The 25,080-nt window shown below is 36.7% G+C and overlaps 2 protein-coding genes across 2 annotated transcripts; one reads left to right on the top strand and one right to left on the bottom strand.

Moving 5' to 3' along the window:
• Nucleotides 1–1,028: 1,028 nt before the first annotated feature.
• Nucleotides 1,029–20,441, bottom strand: LOC136263068 (short-chain collagen C4-like). Its single transcript, XM_066057522.1, has 7 exons — nt 20,213–20,441; nt 19,628–19,853; nt 18,982–19,089; nt 17,351–17,458; nt 17,246–17,299; nt 1,876–1,989; nt 1,029–1,823 (listed from the first exon to the last, which is right to left on the bottom strand). Exons 1-7 carry the CDS (start codon nt 20,381–20,383, stop codon nt 1,102–1,104), a joined length of 1,503 nt encoding a protein of 500 aa, XP_065913594.1. The 5' UTR covers nt 20,384–20,441; the 3' UTR covers nt 1,029–1,101.
• LOC136264607 (uncharacterized) lies at nt 5,268–9,059 on the top strand. Its single transcript, XM_066059379.1, has one exon. The coding sequence runs from the start codon at nt 5,437–5,439 to the stop codon at nt 8,680–8,682; it is 3,246 nt and encodes a 1,081-aa protein (XP_065915451.1). The 5' UTR covers nt 5,268–5,436; the 3' UTR covers nt 8,683–9,059.
• Nucleotides 20,442–25,080: the final 4,639 nt, after the last annotated feature.

Raw genomic sequence — 25,080 nt, 5'->3', positions numbered from 1 at the left:
TTGACAGAACTGATTTAACTTTTTTTAGAACTGTGAGCCAAGCTATATTTATTTTATTTATTTGATACTGGGCAGGCAGCACTGTTGATGTTGCCCAGTTTGCCTGTGATGATGAATACAATCATTATGGATTACATTATTTACAACCACTGCCTGTTTCACTTGTTAATGTTACATATCTTGCATCAGGTAGCTATATCATCATCTGCTAGTGTTAATATAGAGCAGCCATGTAGATACTCTAATGAAGCAGTCGATTGCATCTTATATAGAGTTATAAGAAAGTAATTCTGACAGCTATTAATTCTAGAGAGACTCTGTATACACATCACAGTTGATCAGTTTCATCTGTATACCTGAAGGTTAACTATCGAATGCAAAATTGCTATATCCAAAAAGACTTCATAATCAATAAAACAAATTACAAATCCATAACAGATTAATAAAAAGTACACAAACTAGATGAATAATTTCAAAAGGAGTAGCAATCACTGATAAAAGTCAAGAAACAAGAAGGGATCATTAGGGTCTTAATAGTCCCTATTACTCAAATAAATGAATGGAACATGTAAATAAAATTTTGTGACAGAGTCAAAACATTATGGTTTACCTTACCATCCCAATGATCCCTTCTGGTTTTGTAGCTTTTTCTGTGATCCCTATTCCCTTTTGAAATTCCCAAATATTTTATTCACATTATTATAATTGGCAATGTTAATGCTGAATTTGCAATTGTTAATGCTGCTATTGTTAATGTAATTAGATAGAAAGCTAAAGTACATAGCTGTATTTGGGCCAGCTGAACCAGAGTCCCTTTAGCATCACAACAGTAATGCATACGTGTAGTTTTCATATCTGGCATGTGTAGTAAACCATTCACCATTTATAATAATTTGGCATGCATGTGTGTGCCATAATGATACCTATATGGCAGAGAACTATGTACTAATTCATCAACATTCCAGTAACTAGCACAAAAGTATTCTATTGTATGTGACTGTTCGAAATTGCTCTGTTCATTAAATAACTAAAGTAGTAAAGTGTCCACACATTAAAGTATCATGTTTTCAAACAAACCATATATAATTGTGAAGAGGTCAATTACTTGGTGCAAACTGCACATGACAATTCTCGTTTATCCTGATAAGGAGGACAAGGAAGTGATCCACATCTTCCCTCGACAAAGTAGAAGAGTAAGCCATTATGATTAGCAGCTGATCCTATTACCGATTTAAATGCTATATCCACACAAGTAAACTGAGAGGGATGGTAAGTGTAATATTCAGACATCAAGTACCCATAGTATTCTCTGGTCCATCCACTAGGACAAGTGTACTTGGAAGGGACCATGTAGACCGTAGAACGTTGAGTGACATAACACACTGCACATGGTACATCATGATCAAGTCTACCATGAAGATGACTGTTACTGTCAGTATGCGTTTGGTACTCAGCCCCATACATTAGACCCCTGTTTTGTATACCAGTAATTGACTGAAGATAATTTGGATCTAAAGGTAAACATTGTGGGTCACTAGCACCGCCATGTTGATAGTGAGATCCACCAGCTCTTCCACTATACACCAATTGTGCAGTTGATGGACACTGGTCATGTCCCCATCTTACATATACAGCTCCTCCATTCCCTTCTTCATTGCCACCTTTCATGCCTTTCTGCCCTATAGCTCCTTTAAGACCAGTTAGTCCTGTTGATCCTGGTAATCCACCACTACCCTTCTCCCCTTTATCTCCTTTCATTCCCATTTCTCCTTTCAGTCCTCTTGGCCCAAGTTCTCCTTCCTCACCAGGATATCCAGTTGGTCCTAGTAAATGTGTTTGACAACAATGTGATGTGTAAGAATATCAGTGTATCACCTTGTTCTCCTTTAGGACCCATTGGTCCTGGTAAGCCATCATTACCCTTTTCTCCTTTCATTCCTTGAGATGTCAGTTGTGTTGATCCTCTTGGTCCAGGGTCTCCCTTGTCTCCTATAGAGGTGCATCACTTTTATCAATAAAAATATATGCGTATGTACAGTGGAACCTCAGTTATCTGAATCCCTGGAGTGGGGTCCATCAGTCTGAAAACAGGGGCGGATCTAGGATTTATAAAAGGGGGGGCTAACTCAAAGTACTAATCTCTTTGGTGGCGGTGTGCTTTGCACACCTCCAAAGCATGCTGGAACTAGGGGGGTCTGGGGGCATGCCCCCCAGGAAATTTTGAAAAATAGATGCTAAATATTGCAATTTGGAGACATTTCCACATAAAATGCATATTTCTGCCTTTAGATATTTTATATACTGCCTTTAGATATATATGGCTCTCTGCAGCATTTGCTAATGGAAAGGTTTGGGTAGGTTCAGACAACCAAGCATATGATGCACCCTCTCACAATTATGTGCATGATAGAATAATAATGTTGAAACTGAAAAATTTTGAAATTTGAATGATACAAGATTGAATCTGAGAGCATTTTCAATGGGAATTGTGTACCTGAATTAAGTATACCGGTGCTGGTAATACTACACAAGTAAATAAACAAGCCTTTTAAACAGACCAATGCACTTCACTGAATGTATAGGTGCAGGCAGATTCCATAACAGAACCAACTTTTATGCTTACACTGAATGTTCTATTAGAGTAGTTAGGTGACTGCTCTATTAGAGTATCTCGATCTTGTACACCTCCAATGCTGATCTGGGTCCTTGTTGCATAACCTTTAGCATAAATCCACTGATTATGTCTTGGAAAGATGATTATAAGATGGGTTTATGAGTATTTGTATTATTAGTGATCATATAATTATACTAAGAAAAATTCATTATAATCCTCAGCATACTGATCAAGTAAAGCCTAAAAGTGAAGGGGGGGGGGGGGGGGGGGGGTTTCAGCCCCCAAAGTCCACCTCTGAAAAAGTCTGTATTTCTGAAACTGTGTATAAAAAATCTTAAATAGCATAAAGAAATTGGTAAAAATATAGAGAAAGTCACTACTCTAATAGAGCAATCATTTCCAAAGTTCAGTTAACCGAGAAACTGGATAATTAGCTGAGGTTCCATTGTACATTATTTTGTTTATACTCAGTATGCATGCAGAAAACATGATGAAATAATATAGGTGGGATTTATTTCAGTAATTTAATATTGTTTGTGACTTAATTTACAAGAGTCGATACATACGTACCATACCGTACAAAAATATTTTTACATGGGAATATTTATCACCAAAATTTTTGTGTGAAAATAAAGTGAATTATAGTACCTTTTATACATGCACATTATACAATACATACAGCCTTCAATCAATGAAAGCTTTCTAGTAGCTAAGATTGTTTTGAATTTCATCACAAATGGAGCTATATAAAGTTATAAACATTAGTAAAGTACAAGTGCACCATCCACACTTTAAGGGTATTTTTAGTTGGTATATATATTAATATTAAAGGTGGAAGAATAGGGGTGGTGGATGGGCAATTTATTGGAGCAAGAAATAGAAAAAAAAGATGAACAAAGCTGCTAGGGTTAGTTTAATAAGCATAGAAGAAACTCTCCAGTCTATGAGAGCACTAGTTATACTTCCAGCCAACTACTGCTGTCTGGCTGAATCCATCTGAACTTTCCAGCAAAGCCAAAGTGGTGTAGATTTACATTGTAATGTTGCACTGATATGAGAATTAGTTGATATCCTGATAACCGATATACTGAACAAGGTAAGAACTGATATATTTAGCCGATACGATATATTACATACATAGATGCATTGATTTTGTTAACAAAACTTCATAAAACAGTGTACAGTATAGATATAGATACATAGTAGTTAAGGTTCAAGGACTAGTTGGTGTAACACAAGATTATAGCTAGTCTTTAAGTTAAAAAAATAGAAATATGTGTATAGTACAAGATAGTAAAACTAGTTAATAAGTAGTAAGAGGTAGTTACACTTACATTAGCTGAAGTAATCAAGTATAACTAATAACTATAGTGTAATCCAACCAAATAAAAGTTGTTTTAAAGAACAGAAGGTTGTCAGTCAATGATCTCTTGTCGTCATGCAGGTTACCTGCAGCTGAGACTAGTCTTTCTGAAGGAACAAATGTTGCTGGTGGACATAAGTCGTACTGTGCCAACTTTGACATGCAAGAAACTGTTTACTGTTCTGTCCCCACGATTGGTAAGGGTTATTGTTCTTGAAATCCAACCTGACATAGGCAAACATTTCTCCACTTCTGTTGGAGTAGCAGGAGTATTATCAGTGGAGTCAGTAATTATTTCTGATATCACAAGTAAATCTGCTTCTTAAGTAAACACATTTTTTTGAGTGGCTAGGACCAGGTTCTTCCATCACACTCTCTTGTGGGAACACTAGAACTACTCATTTCTTCAAGCAGCATGTCCGTAACAGTAGCCTTGATTATCTTACCTGAAAAAATCATCTTTGAACTGGGGATCTATTGAAGTGGCCAAAGGCCAGTTCTTCTGTCTTCAATACCTGAAAACTGAGACTTGAGAGATTTTAATAACTCCTCCTTCATTGTATGAACACCACTGTCATTTTCATTGTTCTCAAACCTTACTGTCATTATCCTTATGCAAGGAATGACTTTGAGTGGTTTCTTCTATAGGCCTCAATATATCTATGCATTTATTCATCATTCCAGGTTATACGGAGTAGGTTGTTTGGATGCTGCCATTTTTTTTGTTCCAAGACTGATTCAAACAGTGCTGCCACGATATATTGACTAGTGGGGCAAAAAAATTATTAATTTTCAACAAGTAGAATAGGGATCAAAGATTTGATTTTGAAAAAAACTGCGTAAACAAGAAGTAATAGGGATGATAATCCACAAAATTCTATGCATCATCAGTTCAAAGCAAGTTATTTGAATAGTGTACACTCAATTTGCGATTCCTATTTCAACATTTTAACAAAATTTAACCACAAGTTGAAATAGGAATCGCAAATTGAGTGTACACTATTCAAATAACTTGCTTTGAACTGATGATGCATAGAATTTTGTGGATTATCATCCCTATTACTTCTTGTTTACGTAGTTTTTTTCAAAATCAAATCTTTGATCCCTATTCTACTTGTTGAAAATTAATAATTTTTTTGCCCCACTAGTTTCATGATTTTTTTCATGTCCATGCACATGGACTACTTCTTAAATATACGTTCAACAGTACATGATTGTTTAATAAAGAAACCCATTGTAATATCAACTGGCAATAAACAATTACATAAATAAGTTTAATAAACAATTAGGCCACACCAAGTCATACCTTAGTTTCTGGTCACCCGCCCGCATGGAAATCTGGAACTACAGTTTATGGGGACTATTATTGTTTTTATAGGCGCTTAACGGCACGTGACTCACCTATCTGGTTTATCACGTATTTAACACGTTTTACAAGTTTACCACGTGTGTTCATAGAATGAAGGTGTTATTGTTATTGCTATTAGTGATGACAATTGTTAACTGTTGCGTAGTGGACAAGGCTAATCACAAAGTGCTGTTAAAGTGGAAAATCATAAAATGTGAGACACAAAACACAGTTGCAGAGTTTTTTGGAGTGATCTGTCAGCAACATTTAGAAGTGGAGGTTGACTCATTGACTGTGGAAGCTGCCTATATAGGTAGGAGTAAGGAAGCACTGGATTCAACAGATTTAGACATTGATTTAGGTGAGGTTATAAGTACTTTTGGTTCCTTTTTAAAATATGAAGTTAAATCAAAGGCTACACAAGTAAAAAGCACCAGTAGTAGCGTTTCAGCATTTGCCATTATGATGGCTGCTCAGAGAGAAGAATGTCATGGTAGATTACCCGATAAACTAGAGAAAGATACACTTACAAGAAAAGAAAAGTTGTATAATGATGTAATTGATTTGCTGGAAAAATATAACCTTTCATGGAAAGGCAGAGATGCCACAAATAGCTATGGGGTGCGTCTAGTTAAAGTACTTGTTGAGTGTTTGTGGTACCTTGATGGTCGTTACCAAATCTTCATAAAGCAAGGTTATCCAATACCACAAATCTTTACCAGCTTTACTGGCTACAATGTTCCAGAAGCATCTAAGCATCGAAAACGTAGCCTTGATAATATGGCTGCTACCACACTCCGTGATCACTCAACATCACTGCTGTCATGTTTGCAAAGTACCTACTGGAAAGAACCAATGTTTGTAAGTTTCAAAAAAGAAATTGAGTTGTTGACAGAAAGTTTGTTAGGCTATCAAGACTACCTAGAATCACAAAATAAAAAAATAAGGCTTTCGCACAATTCATGTGTCCCTATTCGAAAAATTTCAGAGTCTATAAGTGTTGAAATCATTAAAAGGAAACAATTTATAGCTCCATGCCACAAAAGCTTGAGCGTGGCTCTATCACAAGCTGAAGCATATCAACATTTGTCTGTAGGAGAATTTTGTCCTAGTGATGTTCAGTGCCGTTACAGGTACATGCAAAGGTTAAAATCAGGTTTAAATGTTCCCTTTGTCCTTTTGACCTACTCTCCTGGAAACAACATGGGAAATTTATATTTTGTGTGGAATTTTGAAAGCAGTGACACCATAGAAACTGTTTTTCAGAAGAGTTTACCTGTTGTTGATACAATTAAATCATTATTGCCACAATATCATACAAGAGCGATGCGTAAAGCACTCCTGTCAAAGTATGGCTGCATTACAAGTAAAATTCAACCTGCACTCTTAAGGCAGTTTTGTAGAGATTTAACTGGGGATTGTTCATCGGCTTCTAATCTTTCTGAAAAGGAAATTGATCTTCGTGTGGCTCACATCATTGATATGGAGCCAAGTGATCCAAGCACAGTTTTTGATCTTCGTTCCTTAAATTCTTCAAGTGATCGCAAAAAATATGACGTTTTTTGGGAATGTTGTTCAAAGTATTTAAATGAATCCATCGGTACTGCTGTTGATGACAGACGTCATTCTGATGTGGTGCATCTGGCACAAGCTATATCTATTCGTGACCTCCGTGATGAAGTACAAAAGAAATGTCCTGAAGGTACTTCTATACCGTCGTTGGAATGGATCAGACTACAATTTTGGCCAAAGTCAAAAAGGTCAAGTAGTATTCATTATACTGGAGTTCTGAAAATCAAATTTATGGTACAAAAACGCCAATGGCGCAAAGAACATTGTGATGCTCATTATGGAGCAGCTGTATTTAGGTATTTACGTGAACTAGCCATCAAATTCTGTGAATACACTGGTTTTGTTTGCTTAGATGATAAGCACAAAATTAAAATTGGCGAGCCCGGGTATCCATTAGCTGCAGCTGAACGTGGTCGCCGTGTTGTGGTATCTGCTACAAAGACATTTGAGGTTGGGGACCATGACTTTTCAAAAGTGTCTGTAATCCCTTCAGTATCATTGTTGGTAGACGTTCCAGCTGATATATCTGAGTCTTGGTATTCTGGTCGAGTAAATGTTTGTTTAAAGGAGAGTGCATTTCAACCCTCATCTCCACTTAGATATATGTCTGAGTTGCATAAAATTCTTACTCAAGCTAATTTTGACAAACCCATATTATGTATCTACACAGATGGTGGCCCAGATCACCGAACCACATATGTTTCAGTTAAGCTTTCTCTAATTGCCCTTTATCTTAAGTTGGATTTAGATTATTTAATTGCTGCCAGGACACCGCCTTACCATAGTTGGCGAAACCCAGTAGAAAGAGCCATGTCACTTCTAAATTTGGGATTGCAATGTGTTGGCATGATGAGAAGAGAAGGCAGTGAATCATTTGAAAGAGAAATGGCACAATGTGGCAATATGAAAGCTATAAGAAAGGCAGGAGACAAAAGAGAGGGATTCAAGGGTGATCTAGAGGACTCTGTAGAGCCAGTTAAGGGTTTACTATCTCAAATATTTCAGAGACTAAAGTTGAAGGAAAAAGATGTAAATTGTATTTCTCCTGCTACGGACACTGAAATCACAGAAATGTGGGAAGAATTGAAATCTATTGATCCTGGATGTGGTGATCCACAGTCACTGAAGACAAAGTCAGCAGTAACAGAAAACCCAATACTAAGCCAATTTTTCTCCCACTGCTGTCGAGAGCGACATTACTATTTAGAAATTAAGAAATGTGGCAAGGACGAATGCCATATTTGTAGGCCTGTCAGATTAGCCTCATCTGTGTTTCAAAATATCCACCACTTTCCTGACCCAGTTCCAGCAGATAATGATCATTATAAATCTTTTAGTGACATTTATGGACATAACACTACAGAAGAACATCGACCATCTTTAAAGAAACGATCGTCCAAAGAGAAGACTCTGCCATTTCATGGAAAGCTTCAGCATGTTAAAAATGCAAATCTAATGCTTGAATGTGAAGAGTGTGGTATGTGGCGGCTAATTTATGCCAAAACAAAGCTTACCAAAGCACAGAGTGATAATTTGCAAGCAGCCCTTGAAGGAATGTCATTTTCCTGTGGAGCTCCGCTTCAAGAACTAGAGTTACCATCTGACTTGATTGACACTGTGTTTGTACGTAATCTGAACTGTCATGAACCTATTGAAGCCCTGTACTATAGTGCTAAATACGAGCCCATATGTGTATACTGTGCAAAGCCACAGGGTTTCACTGATGATAAGCAGTACCCCCAATGCAGTGACTGTAAGGATAAGCCTGTTGTTACTAAAAGGTAACTTCAGATTTATAATTTTGTCTACATGAATGCATAGTATACACCTTTGAGATGTTGTAGTTTTTAGAGTTTTCTTTTTGTGTTTGCTATGTACGTTTTTACCAGTCATCAACTTTTGTGTTTTCAGTACATCTTGGCAGTATTTTGTAAGTGTATACGTATGCTTATGTTGTGTGTGTCTGTCTGTTATTCACTGAAGTTTTAACATGAAAAATTAACTGGAAGTAGCTATGCAATTAAATTTAGTTATTAGTGAAAGTCATGTTCATCCTTTGCATTGTGTGAGGGTATAGTATAGTACAGTATATGAGGGTGTAGTATAGTCCTCAAGTCCTGATCATCCGCCCGCCCGCATCAATTTCTTAGGTTGGGTGTGACCAGAAACTAAAGTATGACTTGGAGTGGCCTTAGTTAACAATACAGTTAACAATACAGTTAACAATACAGTAAACAATACCACTTTCCTTTGACGAGTAGATAAATCCACTAGTGTGACCGTTTACTGCAACGAAGCGGTGCGAAATCTCAACACGAGTAAAACACACGCTTGACAAAACGTGGTCCACTCCAATTAAAGTGCTGAGTATACGGAGTATCCCGCTTTTTATTTTTCAATCGCGTACGGAAGGGACACACCCCTTTTCAATTCGAAATTTACCAGTGTGTTCCAATAGCTTACAAGCCTTGTTATGTCGACTCTTAGCTGGTAAACAGCTGAAGAATATAATAGAAAGTATACACGAAAGGCGTACAGTAATAGTTTAAGTGACGAGGTGCGGGCCACACCCCCTTCACTGTCTCGTAATGAAGGAAGTCTAAAACCCGAGTTTCAGTGAACAATAGTTATGTTTAATGTTCAGTGTGATACAACTTGATGCATTTTAGTCCTGTGAGCTAAAGCAATGGAATTTTAAACAATTCTATATTATCATCTATATGGCTTCTCGATCGAATGGCGTCTCGAAGAGTGATTCTTGCTCTATATCTCGCAATCGCATTAGAGAGGGAAGATTTTAATACCACACAGACCTGGGTACGAATGTTTTTTAAATACGCCATACGTTTTTAGGGCTGATATCTACTTCCTACGAGCTGTAGGCGCGCGAAACAAGAAAGAAAGAAAGAAGAAGATGGAGAATCTAACCATTTTCAAAATTTTAAAAAACACCTAAAACCATTTCCCTTACTTTTAATACTTGTTGGCTAGTGTTGTAAACACAAAAGAAAGGTCTAGAATGTTTTAGAAATAAAATCTAAAGCCCGGAAGGCTGCTTTTGGCGTGCGTTCTATTAGAGTGTTTTGAAAAATTTCTGCCTGATCCCTATTATGTACCACTACCGTGGTACATGATACATCGATATAACAAGGTGGTGATATGATAACAAAGCCAATCAGGTTGCACAATAGTAGTGCTGACATATGGCATTTGGCATTTAAGTAAGTTATATGTAAACCAACCTGTGAGGTTTCTATGCAGTGCCAGTCTCAACTACATAGCAGTTAGTAAAATGTACTTAAACCCTAGTTACCATAAGTAACTTTTACTTGTGATGTATACTCAACTGAATTTTTAACTTACAATGACAATTATGTATATGGTTGTCTTACAATTGTTACAGTTAGTTCTATATCGTGATATATGTTCATATTGTGACATAAACCTTGGTGATATAATGATATAGAGTTTATCTATATCGTGGCAGCATTAATATACAGAGTTGAATTCCACCTAGTACAAACATATATCTTTGTGGTATACTGAAATTTTCCCATATTTGTTTTAGGTTGTGGCTGGCAACTAAAGAGCAATGAAAGTGTCCCACTATGCAGTGGCGGATCTAGGAATTTATAAAGGGGTTTCCAGTTAGAGGGTGGATGTATACACTGACATGGGTGAGTGTGCAAACACCATACATGCAAGGCAACATGGGTGAGTGTGCGAACACCATGCATGCAAGGCATACATGCACTAGGGGGTCTGGGAACACTCCCCCTAGGAAATTTTTGAAATTTAGATGCTATGAGTCTGCATTTGGCAACAATTTTAATGTGAGATTATCTGTAAAATAAATATTTACGGAGTCTATTTACGGAGTGCTGAGCATGCACATCGCTCATTATAGGCGCACATTACAATGATACTCAACTGTTGTGTAATCATTTTTCAAAAGGGTTTTCCATGGAAACCTTGAAACTCCCTAAATCTACCACTGCTATGTATCTTCATATATCATTTAAAGCCTTTTGTACAAACAGCCCATCTTTTATTACAAATTGCAGAGCTGGGAGTGAGCGAAACACGAGTTTTGAAGCATTTTGCAGCAATGTGTTCACCATTGTGAGATTCTTGCATTGCCTGTGAATGTAAAACTGCCTGTGAATGTAAAACTGCATGCCTTAACAAATGCATTGCATATTTAGTGTGCAGTCAAACTTGGTAAGGAAAGTTATATTAACACTAGTATTATACTGCTCCATATATCTGTACTTGGCTTCACCAACCAACTTAAAAACTTCTCCTTTCATGCTAGTATAAATCTTACTAGGTATAATTGTATCAGTAAAATACTTACAGCTTGAACATTTGTAGTGATATTCCAAAGCTTGCAAGACACTTGAAACAAACCATTGATAACAACTGGCAATCTACGGCTAACATATCACCAATTATTTTATGCACACACTGAGATCTGGTGTCATTTATGTCCCATGACTTCAACAATCCTTGTACTTCTTCTTCTTCTTCTAGGGACATCTGGTGTTCAACCTTTCATTCTTTCATAGGTGGAGATTTTTTTGCAGCTTTTTGCTTGGTATATTTCATATCGATGTCCAGGTATTTAGTGAGATGGCTATCCAAGTTTGTGAGGAATTCCAAAATTACGTACAGAGCACTTCTTCATTGTTTGAGAACAATCAAAATAATATGCATGCACATACGTCACGTGACTATATCGTATCAGCCAACTTTTAACAGTTGATCCAATTCTGATGTACAGAAAATCTTGCTGATAATTATATGGTTAAATCTATATCCAATTATCGCTGCAACGCTGTTACATTGCTTCAGAAACATGAATACAGAAGACAGACTTGAGTAGAAAAAACAATAGCATTGTCCAAAACCATGGACAGCCGTATACCATCAAATTAAATTCCAATGAAGAATATATGCCTGTGTAATTCATTCATTACTTCTTATTAAAGGTACTCCTTAGTGTTGTTTATTATATTGCATAAAAAGTTCATTTCATGTATATAAGAATCCCCATTGAAGGCTAATACTCTGCCTACAATACACACTTATACAATCGGAATTTTGGTATATAAGGTAAGCTAGCAATGAATTAAGATATAAGTGTCCACAAAACACATAATACACCCATGCCACTGGTTATAGTATGAAAATATTGTCTCATGCTTAAAGTTCTAGTGTTATATATACCAAAGGACCTTTTTGATGGCATCTAAATGGCTTCATAGTGTTACTAAATGTTTCAGCTAGTAGCATGTGTACCAAAAGTTATTAAGGAAGATTGGGGTTAATATGAACAAACTATTATAGTTGTCCTATATTTTGCACAGATATCCACTTCAGAGATTAAAAAGCAGTAAGCTACCTACTGCTACCATATAGCAGGTAATTTCAAAGAGTTTTATTTTTGAATATTTCAAAAGGCTTTTCTCTTTGAAAATAAATTCAGCAGACCTGCTGTTCTTTGAAAATAAAATCCCACAAGTAAAAGTAACTTGCCTTCACATGATTAAACATTTTAGCACGAACACATAATCGCTCATCATTTAGTTCAATGATAATGATTGTAATAGTTAAGGTATGACTGAGCCAGTGGCTTACTAGAATTTGCTCCACTCGAGACTCCTCTGCATAGGGATGGGAATTATTCCATCAGTAAGTCAGCTATTGGCAAGTATGCATGCATGCATATCTTTCATAATTTGTGACACAAATTTCTGCCAATTTATTTGAAATTCATTGGACTTCAAAATAATTATACATTCTGTGAAGTTTAAAACCTTCAAAATTCAGATTTTCCTCTTCTGTACTTCACAAATAACCCGTTATATGGTAGTGTACATAGTACATATCTGTTACCAGTATAACGAAAAGTTAGGAATTTTAAGCACTACTGCAAATTGACACCTTGTGCTGTAGCAATGAACGGGACACAAAAGACGAGTCCATGAAGCATGCATTTTACATGCTGTGCTATGCCAAAATGCACTTGTCGAGCTGAAGCAATGTTGAAAAGTGAAACACTTGAACCCATCACCTTAGTCATTGTCTAATTATGCTCGTCTGAAGCATCAGTCAGTCAGGTAGTCAGTAGAAAATTCCACTAATTTTTTTTTTTTTTTAAATTTAGCAACTTATTGGAAGCGTTTCAGGTTGTACTGAAGGCTGATATTTTAGGCCAGTAAAGCCCAAACTTACATGATCCCTAATACTGTGTGACAGTAATGCCATACTTCAAAGAAATTACTGGTACTGTTATTGTCCAGTAGGTTGTTTAATATCACCTGTGATGAAAAAGGCGTTATTGCAAACAGAAGATGCAGCACAAAAATATGGTCTTTTTATTGTATCAGTAAAATACTTGCAGCTTGAACATTTGTAGTGAGATTCCAAAGCTTGCAAGACTCTTGAAACCAACCATTGATAACAACTGGCAATCTACAGCTAACATCTCAACAATTTTTTTATGCACACACTGATATCTGGTGTCATTTATATTCCATGACTTCAACAATTGTGTTTGTGGTAAACCCTTTTGTGTGGAGCATGCCTTTACTTGTCCCTGTGGCAGGTTTCCATCTATCCGCCACAATGAAGTCAGGGATTTAACTGCAAGTCTGTTGAGTGAAGTGTGCAGTGATGTTGGTGTTGAGCCTGCTCTCCAGCCTCTTGATGGTGAGCCATTGCAATTCGCTACTGCCAATAGTGAAGATGGTGCCCGTCTGATGTTGTTTCCAGGGATTTTTGGGGTCAAAATAGGCAGCGTGCGTTTTTCGATGTCAGGGTTTTCAACCTTTTTGCGTGCTCTTATTTTAGCTCCCGATGTTACCAGTTTCATGAACGTGAAAAAAGACGGGCATATGATGAGCGTGTTAGAGAGGTTGAGAGAGCTTGCTTTTCACCATTGGTGTTTGCAGCTACTGGTGGCATGGGGCCCACTGCTACAACAGTTTTTAGGAAGCTTGCTTCAATGTTGGCTGAGAAGCATAGCGTTAATTACAGCAAATGCTTATTCTGGCTGCGATGTAGGCTTTGCTTTTCATTGTTAAGATCTGCAGTGATGTGTTTGAGGGGTCATCGCTCTTCAGTTGGCCGTCCACCAACCACTAATATTGATCTGGCCTACTCCGAGGGTCGCTTGGAGTCTGGCGGCCTTGTTTGATTGCTGGTATTTTCAGCTGTCCTGCACTTTAACACCTAGTGCTGGGGGTGGTGGCAAGGGCAGTCCATCTAGCCCGGGAAAAATAAATAAAATAAAAACTTCAACAATTCTTGTACTCCTTCTTCTAGGGACATCTGATATTCAACCTTTCATTCTTTCATAGTTGGAAATTTTTTGGCAGCTTTTCGCTTGATGTATTATATATTGATGTCCAGATGTTTAGGGAGATGGCTAACCAAGTTTGTGAAGAACTCCCAAATTATGGAGCACTTCTTCATTTTTTCTTTGTTTGAGAACAATATGTATGCACATACGTCACATGACTATATCAAATCAGCCAACTTTTAACAGAAAATCTTGCCGATATATGGTTAAACCTATACCTGATCCAAATATCATTGTTACATTATTTCAGAAACATGAATACAGAAGACAGACTTGAGTAGTAAAACAATAGCATTGTCCAAAACCATGGACAGCCACATATCATCAAAAATGAGATTAAATTCCAGTGAAGAATATATGCCTGTGCAATTCATTCATTGCTTCTTATCAAAAGTACTCCTTAGTGCTGTTAAAATTGTTTAGTATATTACATAAAAGTCCTTTTCATGTATATAAGAATAACCCATTGAAGGCTAATGCTCTGCCTACAATACACACTTATGCATTAAAAATCAATTGGAATTTTGGTATATAAGGTAAGCTAGCAATGAAGATATAAGTGTCCCCAAAACGCATGATACACCCATGCCACTAGTTTGAAAATATTGTCTCATGCTTAAAGTTCTAGTGTTATATATACCAAAGAACCTTTTTGATGGCATCTAAATGGCTTCATAGTGCTACTAAATGTTTCAGCTAGTAGCATGTGTACCAAAAGTTATTAAGGAAGATTGGGGGTTAATATGAACAAACTATTATAGTTGTCATATGTTTTGCACAGATATCCACTTCAGAGATTAAAAAGCAGTAAACTACCTACTGCTACCATATAGTGGGTAATTTTCAAAGGGTTTTATTTTTGGATATTTCAAAAGGGTCTAAGTAAATTCCCCAGACCTGCTGTTCTTCGAAAATAAATTCCCTCAAGTAAAAGTAACTTGCCTTCACATGATTAAACATTTTGGCATCAACATATAATCAGTCATCCTATAGCTCAATGTAATGATAAAGGTATGACTGAGCCAGTGGCTTACTAGAATTTGCTCCACTCGGGACTCCCCTGCATAGGGATGGGGATTATTCCATCAGTAAGTCAGCTATTGGCAAGTATGCATGCATGCATGCATATCTTTCATAATTGAATTTCTGCTGGTTTATTTGAAATTCATTGGACTTCAAAATAAATTATACATTCTTTGAAGTTTAAAACCTTCAAATTCAGATTTTTCCTCTTCTGTACTTCACAAATAACCCATTATATGGTAGTGTAGCATAAGTCGCCAATTATCGGCACCATTTCATCACGCAATTGCAATTCCTTAATTCAGTGGCATATGAACTTCCAGTTTGAACCATTTAACAGAGCAGTCCTTCGTCTCTTAGCGCACCAAATTTTAATTACCCCACATGAGTGAATGTCTTGTTATGAAGAAAATTGGAATGCCTATCATGTGCCAATTATCAGCATGGGGTACCTATTATCGGCAACTGTACTTCCCTGATTGACCAATTATTGGCAAAAATGTGCGATTTTGTATGTAACTCCATGATGGTTCGTTGGTTCTTTGTGACTTTTTATGGGAGGTGCAGTCCTTGGATAACTCCGTTTCACAGAAGTTTTACGAAGATGAGGCCAGCCATTCAAGAGATATTCAGGTTATACGTAAAAGCATACTGATTTCCAATACAAAATTATTTTTATGCAATTCCATGCTTAACCAGAATGACTTGTAAAGCGCTTTAACAACAATAATCACCAAATGAAAACAATTCTAAGAAATGTTTTAGAGGATATAACAGCCCATTATGGAACTTGGTAGCCTCCGTATACCCTGTATAGCTTCTATGGTTTACAAGTGCCGATAATTGGTACCTGCCAATAATTGGCGACTTACACTACATAGTACATATCTGTTTCCAGTACAAGGAAAAGTCAGGAATTTTAAGGGATCATAGAACTAAACAATAGTGAAACAAGGGAGGTCACCTACACCTGAAGATATACTAGTGGACATTAAATCCCTAACTAATTCAGTCTATACCACGACTGAATTAGGGTTAAATGTCCACTAGTACATCTTCAAGTATAGGCAACCTCCATTGTTTCACTACTTTTTTATTTCAATGATCCCTAATCGACTTAAAATTCCTAACTTTTCCTAACACTTATTTGTTGAATTTTTTTAACATTAATGTGACTGATGAACCCCACACCTATCACATTAGACGAAAGAATGGCACCCAACTTATTGTGAATTACTGACATAGTGCAGTGGCCATTATGCTTCGTTTTCAGCTAAGTTCAGCCCATTGCACAGCATTGCAAACAAAGAACACTATGAGAAGGACCTCTGCAATCAATCCAGTCCCTACAGAAAACTCAGACAATTCCTAATACAAGCGTACAGAAGCCATCACACAGCATTACTGCAAATTGACACCTTGTGCTGTCAGCAAAGATGAATGGGACATAAAGGACTAGTCCATGAAGCATGTATTGTACATACTGTGGTATGCCAAAAAGCACTTGTCAAGCTGAAGCAATGTTGAACAGTAAAACACTTTAACCCATCACCTTAGTCATTATCGAATTATGCTCATCTGAAGAGTCAGTCAGTTAGGTAGTCAGTAGAAAATTCCACTAATTTTTTTTTTGAAATTTAGCAACCTATTGAAAGAGTTTCAGGTTGTAGTGAAGGCTGATATTTTAGGCCAGAAAAGCCCAAACCTACATGATCCCTAATACTGTGTGACAGTAAAGCCCATATTTCAAAGAGATTACTAGTACTGTTATTGTCCAGTAGGTTGTTTAATATCATCTGTGACGGAAAAGGTGTTATTGGAAACAGCAAATGCGCTGATACTATCTGATACCACTACTACTACTACTGTCAACGATACTGATATATTCAGTATCTGTACTAATCACTTATAAACACAACTGATAACATTCGAGTACACATATAAACTACTGTGTGTCACCTTGATCACCCTTGGCTCCTTTCATTCCAGCTTGCCCTGTTGATCCTGAATCTCCTGTATGATATGATAACTAAACAATGATGTGTATATACATGATAGTGTAACCTATTAATCCTCTTGGTCCCCTATCACCAGGGTCCCCTCTTTGCCCTGGATCTCCTTTGTTGCCTTTTATTCCATGCTCTCCTTTTGATCCTGCTAATCCAGGGTCTCCTGTATATCAAGTTTATATTTAAAATCATAGTGACCATGGTTGCAACAAAAATGTAGCAAGTAGGCATGGCATACAATGTTCTGTTAGAGTCAAGATAGTATGACCGCTCTATTTGAGGTAATTTACTGTTTTATGTGAGTATTTTGGTCTTTAGCAGCACCAAATTATCTGCCTTGGTGGCCTCAGTGATAGCTATCCCCCCATTGTATAAGACTGCATACGTCAATAGTTGTATTGTGAGACTTAGAGATTTGTCTTATTGGGCTGACCATTTTAACTGTACAAATGCCTTCCACTTTTACTAGTTCACATACTAAATTTGACCATCATTAGATTATTTTGAGGTATTTTTGAGGGCTTGTCAATAAAGGGTATACAAGGCATTACACAAATAGGGGAAATTTTAAAGTAGCCATTAAGCTTTAACAGTAAGAAGTTTGCAATTTTACACATTCCATTAGGAAAGATTAATATGTTCTAATAGAGCAGTCAGAAATTTTAATAGAACAGTCATGCAATTGTCACACTGAATGCTTATGAAAATAAAATTTCCTAATACAGCAACCAACTAATAGACACTGTCTGAAATTCTTTGTTTACTACAGTGGTATATCCCCAGTATATGGAACAGTTAATTGTTTGTTATTTTAGTAGTTTTTCAGTAAACCTGCTTTCACTGATGTTTTACTGAGAGTTTAAAACTTAGTAAAACAATTATATTCCATATACTTGAAGTTACTGATATTTTACTATGGGCACAACTACAGCTTAACAAATTAGTGAACTAAGAACCTTCAAGCAGTGAGAATAGAAGAATATTTGAAGTTGAATTGTAACTTTTGATAATTCATCATTAGTGAGCAGCTTCTATGACACCGCATCAAAGGAAAGATTGGCATCAAACATATGAGACTATAACTGTATGACAAAATATGCACCCCTGTGTTGAATACTAATAAACAAAGCAGTTGTTTCACTTAGATTCGATATGTTCTGCCTGTTACACAGCCCTGCACACAGAGAATGATACAAAGAGCTAGTCTGCCAATCTACTTTCTTCAACTGTTGGAGGCATGTGTGGAAATTATGAACAATTTTCATCATAAAGCCATAATTTCTACTGACTCAGCCTGCCCGATGCCTTAGACAAGAATGGCTTAGAACTATGGGCTTGATTTTTTCACTTTTACATGCCGCATCAGCCTGACAGGTGTTTTTTATTGCACACTTACCTGTGTTTCCCATTTCTTTTCATAAGGTTATGATTTATAAAAAGCAAACTTCAATTCATAGCATGCCAACTCATTGCAAGCATTTCAGGTCACTCTGAAGGGACATTTGGGCTTTATTATACCTAGCCAATACTGCGAAACTATTGTGAAGGTATTATAAGGCTGGTTTGTGGTCAATATTGTTTTGTGGGAAGTTTCTTAAACTTTCGTGATCCCTATTATACGGTACTACCATATTGTACTGTTGTGTAATATGGTGCTACTGCTATGTATACGAATTAACTTATTACCTATTAATCCTCTAGGCCCCCTATCACCAGAGTCTCCTCTTGGTCCAGTATCTCCCTTATCACCTTTTGTTCCATGTTCTCCTTTTGGTCCTGTTTGTCCAGGGTCTCCTGTGGTGCATATGAGTTAGATATGGTACCACTCAAATGTAACATCGACTCGTGATAGTGTAAGCAAGTAAAAAAAGTTGCTAATTATAGGGAATGGCACCCGTTATGCTTACAAGTAGTCATCCCAAATGAAATGGGATGAATACTCCAGAGTAAAACAGGTGCCTCACATTTAATTAATAAGTTTTTTAATTGCTCACACTCACGAGATGACGTTACATTTGAGTGGTACTGTACAATCAACATGTCCATGCACTATTAATTACACATGTATCAAGATTGATTGTGGGATCAAGATTGATTGTAAGATATTTTATGAATAATGTAAGCATGAACAATTAGGACTAAAAGTTAAGACTAAAAGTTGAGCTGTGGATTTGGAAGTTCATCTTTTTACTAGATAAAAATAGTCACATTCATAACTGTGATTTGTTCATTGCAAAGTACTGTGCTGCAATTCAAGCATTGCTATCAACTTGTGTTTCAGTAATTGCATCCTATGTGCATACATCTATCATATACGTAATGAAAGTGCTACCTATTAATCCTCTTGGTCCCCTATCACCAGGGTCTCCTCTTGGTCCAGTAGCTCCATTTAGTCCTGATACTCCAGGTTTTCCTTGATCTCCATTTTTACCAGGAGGACCAATGGGACCTGGTATGCCATGTTTACAGTGACAATCATTTCCTTGTTCAGGCTGCAGCTGTCTCTTCACATCATGATGAGTATTAATGGTGTTGTCATAGTTGACAACTGTCTGTGACTGAATAAGGAAACACAATATAATGAATATTAACTTGTATGGTTTTGTGACCTATTGGTAGTATTAAATTTTATTGCCTTAAACTGAAACACTTGGTTTACATCAGTCTGATATGATCATACCAATTACACACCAGGCGCTTATTGATTTACAGATTATAACCATCAACTACTGTAAAAGCGACAGCCACTTACAATCTGTAAATCGATAAGCATCTGGGTGTAATTGTTCTGGCCATGTGAGACTACACTAGTACAGTTGTATATGTTCATTCATCCCCAAAGCTTAAGTAGCCATACTACTGACACATATTACAAGTTGTATACTACATATATACACATTTCCCATTATAGCCTCACATTGACTTGTTTCTGTAACTTCAACAACAGTTCCCTGTCATACTCTACTTCTTGTTGTAGTAGATCCAGTGATGACTGGAAGTACCAAGTCACACCAAACAGTAGAACTAGACTAACTAGTGATAGTACTAAACTAACTACCAACACAACATCCTTGTTGGTAGCAGCCATTACTACTACTGTACTATTATAACTGACAGTGTGTATAGCTGACTAAGCTATATATCAGTATGTGTATGAGTAATAATAATAATAGTAATAATAATAATAATAGTTGATGGTATTGGTAATAATAATATGGTATTGGTAATAATGGTATTGGTAAATATGGTAATAATGGTAAATAATGGTATTGGTAATAATGGTATTGGTTAATATGGTATTGGTTAAATATGGTATTGGTTATACCATATTTATTATTACCATTATTACCATACCATATTTACCATACCATACCATACCATTACCATACCATATTACCATATTTACCATTATTAACCATTACCAAATATGGTATTGGTTAATAATGGTATTGGTAATATTGGTAATAATGGTAAATATGGTATTGGTAATAATAATAATAATAATAGTTGATGGTATCCCCTTATGGCAGAGATAGAACTATGAGTATAAAAATATTAAATGATCTCATTAACCACCTATAAAATAATTTTTAAAAGGTGCCAATTAGCTACATGTTTGCCAATTTGTAGTGAAGAACTACACAAATATTACTAGATTCTGGAAAGCTGATCTAATTCACACATCAGTAGAGTTTAGGATTTATGCACTTTAACTTGCCAAGGTAGTGAGTACATATTTATTTATTTATTTATTTATTATTACTTTATGGCAAGTATGCCAAGGGTCTGCAAGCAACTGGTGCTTGCAGCCTAAAAACACAAGTTATACATACATTATAATTACTTTAACTAATTATAACTTAGCTATAGTGTTTGAAAGTTTGATGGTGGCGAGAGATTGTGACATTTGCTGCACGGACATAGATAATGGTAGGTACAGTGATTGTCATCGTCAAAATGAGTTACAAAATGATTCCACATAAATTTCTTTAGTTTAGCCTTGATGGTTGTATATTATGTGAAATTTTGCCGGAGATGAATCAATGTACTACCTTTAGGGTTTTACCTGTGTTAGTAACTACTTATTAGGTTTCCTGCCAATTGAGAGAAATGATTACAGGAATATGGGTATCATCAGTATTCGAGTTGGAGTGGTGGTGGGGTGAGCATCAAGCCAGTAGGCATCAAAATGAACAGGGATTATCAAGAGCACTGTTCCCATCTTACATCTGATCAAACCATCACATTAATAATAATAATATAACACAGAAACATTCTAATTACCAAGTTTAATAGCCCCAACACTGATCACAGCTGTGTATGTCAATTTAGACTTTGGAAAAATCACACTGAAGGCCAGCATGGAATGTGATTCGTATACTCCAACTAGCTGTTCAAGGAGTTGGTATTACATTCCCAATTCAGACTGTCACCTTATGCAGACCCCAAAATCTATAACCACAACTTTGTTTTAAAATTACATTTGGATGCAATGCAATTTCTCTCTTAGGCTATATAGATTCCATACACTTGTTAATGGAGCAACTGAACTGTATAGGTTGTTAATCTCCCTTCAGAAAATCACTTACGGTTATGCATTCATGATAATCCTAGACATTAGTTGATGCTACCATTGTAAGGTAGCTGCTTCTGTAGGATACTTGCAATCAAAGCCACACAAGCAGATTTCATATGACCTTGTACAATAATAACAGTGAATGGAAATACAGACAGTGTGTATAGTTACTGTGGTTACATATTGTTTGCTAATTCCTGAGAATTAATATTAATTACATGCACATTTCCCAAACTTGCACACAGACTAGAAGTTTACAAAGGTATATACCAACACCCAAGCTCAATACAAGCAAAAGATTCAGATACTGTATCCCTCAAAAGTAATTTCTAGACTATGTCACCGGATAATCTCATGTGATGATCCCGATATTGCTGCAGACAGGTTATTCTTTCCTGACAATCCATCAATTCATCATCTACATTGGTAGAGTGGAAACTGAAAAGAAGACTAATGCTTGTGCTTCCATTTAAGCAACTTCTCCAGGAACTCAGTGGAAGCTTTCAGCTAAGCAGTATTATACTTTACTATGTATCATGTATCATTAATGCTACAGGCTTAATTTCTTTACTGTTCACACTGCTTTGATCCGAGGTAAGTCTTTTTGCCCATCACAGCAGCTAAATGTGTGCATCATGGACTTCTGTACCTTTGTACCCAATTTCATTCACAGTACATTTAAGGGTAGCATATGCATGGCTTCTAGCTTGTGCTGGCTCTTAGGTTTATAATGTGAATTGTGCATAGTTCTCATTGTGAGTGGATTGATTGCAAAGGTGCTTCTCATACTGTACATGTTCTTTATTTGTATTATTTTGTAATGGGAGGAATATACATATATAGTTGATTAAGAATGGCCACATTCCTAATCAGTAATAGATAACTAAGGCTTATGGTCAGGTGTTCAATTCATATCCGTTTAGAAAAAGTTTGGGCCAACTGATTGAAGTCTCTTGAGAGTCACAAACTGATCATCTGTGCCAACATCCATGCTTTTGTGTAGTTTTCATACTTGTCATATGCATTAAACCAATCGCCATATATAATTGTAAAATTTCACATGATATGAGTGCTATAGGATAAGCATATAAACTGTAGCAGTGAACTCTGTGTACTAATTTATGGGCAAACCAAGAGCTAACAGAGAATTCTTTTTTATATTATGCAACTGTTCAAAAGGGTACTAGCTACATATAATGTTTCACACATTCTCAATAATTATATTTATTTGTCAGTTGAAAATCACATGGTCAATTACTTGGTGCAAACAGTACATGACAATTCTTGTTCATTCAGATAAGGAGGACAAGGAAATGATCCACATTTTCCCTCAACAAAGTAGAAGAGTAAGCCATCTTGATTAGCAGCTGATCATATTACTGATTTAAATGCTATATCCACACAAGTAAACTGAGAAGGATGATGTTTATAATATCTAATCCAAAACAGCCAAGCTGTAAAAAAAGGGTGCGGCCCTGAGAAAGGCTATGGTGAAAAAAGATATGAAATCCAAGGTGGCGGCCAAGAAATGGCTGTGATGGTAGGTTAATGGTAAAAATTTTAATAACGACAATTCAAGTGAATTTTGTGCCAAGACCAAGCGGCACAAAATTCACTGAATTGTTGTTATTAAAATTTTTACCATTAACCTAACATCACAGCCATTTCTTGGCCGCCACCTTGGATTTCACATCTTTTTTCACCATAGCCTTTCTCAGGGCCGCACCCTTTTTTACAGTTTGGCTGTTTTGGATTAGATTTCACTTCTTTTTGTATTTGTATACCCCAAAGCCGGCCTATGGCCGGCTTTAGGGCTTTTTAACCTGTCATTTTTTTCTTTACTACAGGAAGAAGAAAAGATGAAGCAGGGTGATTTCTTTGTAGCTGACCTCTCTGTGATCCTTCTAGCTGATCCCTCTACTGGATGACTTGTTTGTAGCTGAACTCTCTACAGGGTGATTTGTTTGTAGCTGAACTCTCTACAAGGTAACTTCTTCTAGCTGATCTTTCTACAGGGTGATTTGTTTGTAGCTGAATTCTCTACGGGGCGATTTGTTTGCAGCTAAACTGCTGAACTCTCTACAATGTAACTTCTTCTAGCTAAACTCTCTACGGGTGGCTTGTTTCTAGCTGATCTCTCTACAGGGTGACTTGTTTGTAGCTGAACTCTCTACAAGGTGATTTGTTTGTAGCTGAACTTTCTACAAGGTAACTTCTTCTAGCTGATCTTTCTACAGGGTGATTTGTTTGTAGCTGAATTCTCTACAGTGTAACTTATTCTAGCTGAACTCTCTACGGGTGGCTTGTTTCTAGTTGATCTCTCTACAGGGTGACTTGTTTCTAGCTGAACTCTCTACAGGGTGATTTGTTTGTAGCTGAACTCTCTACAAGGTAACTTCTTCTAGCTGACCTTTCTACAGGGTGATTTGTTTGTAGCTGAATTCTCTACATGGTAGTTTCATTGTAGCTGAACTCTCTACAATGTAACTTCTTCTAGCTAAACTCTCTACGGGTGGCTTGTTTCTAGCTGATCTCTCTACAGGGTGACATGTTTGTAGCTGAACTCTCTACAAGGTGATTTGTTTGTAGTTGAACTCTCTACAAGGTAACTTCTTCTAGCTGATCTTTCTACAGGGCGATTTGTTTGTAGCTGAATTCTCTACAGGGCGATTTGTTTGCAGCTAAACTCTCTACATGGTAGTTTCTTTGTAGCTGAACTCTCTACAATGTAACTTCTTCTAGCTGAACTCTCTACAGGATGACTTGTTTCTAGCTGATCTCTCTACAGGGTGACTTGTTTGTAGCTGAGTTCTCTACAGGGTGATTTGTTTGTAGCTGAACTCTCTACAAGGTAACTTCTTCTAGCTGAACTCTCGACGGGTGGCTTGTTTCTAGCTGATCTCTCTACAGGTTGACTTGTTTCTAGCTGAACTCTCTACAGGGTGATTTGTTTGTAGCTGAACTCTCTACAAGGTAACTTCTTCTAGCTGACCTTTCTACAGGGTAATTTGTTTGTAGCTGAATTCTCTACGGGTGGCTTGTTTCTAGCTGATCTCTCTACAGGGTGACTTGTTTGTAGCTGAACTCTCTACAGGGTGATTTGTTTGTAGCTGAACTCTCTACAAGGTAACGTCTTCTAGCTGATCTTTCTACAGGGTGATTTGTTTGTAGCTGAATTCTCTACAGGGTGATTTATTTGCAGCTGAACT

Source organism: Dysidea avara, chromosome 8 (assembly GCF_963678975.1).
Source record: "Dysidea avara chromosome 8, odDysAvar1.4, whole genome shotgun sequence".
NCBI lineage: Eukaryota > Metazoa > Porifera > Demospongiae > Dictyoceratida > Dysideidae > Dysidea > Dysidea avara.
Note: the sequence above shows the minus strand (reverse complement) of the source record. Positions and strands in the feature narration are given on the sequence as shown.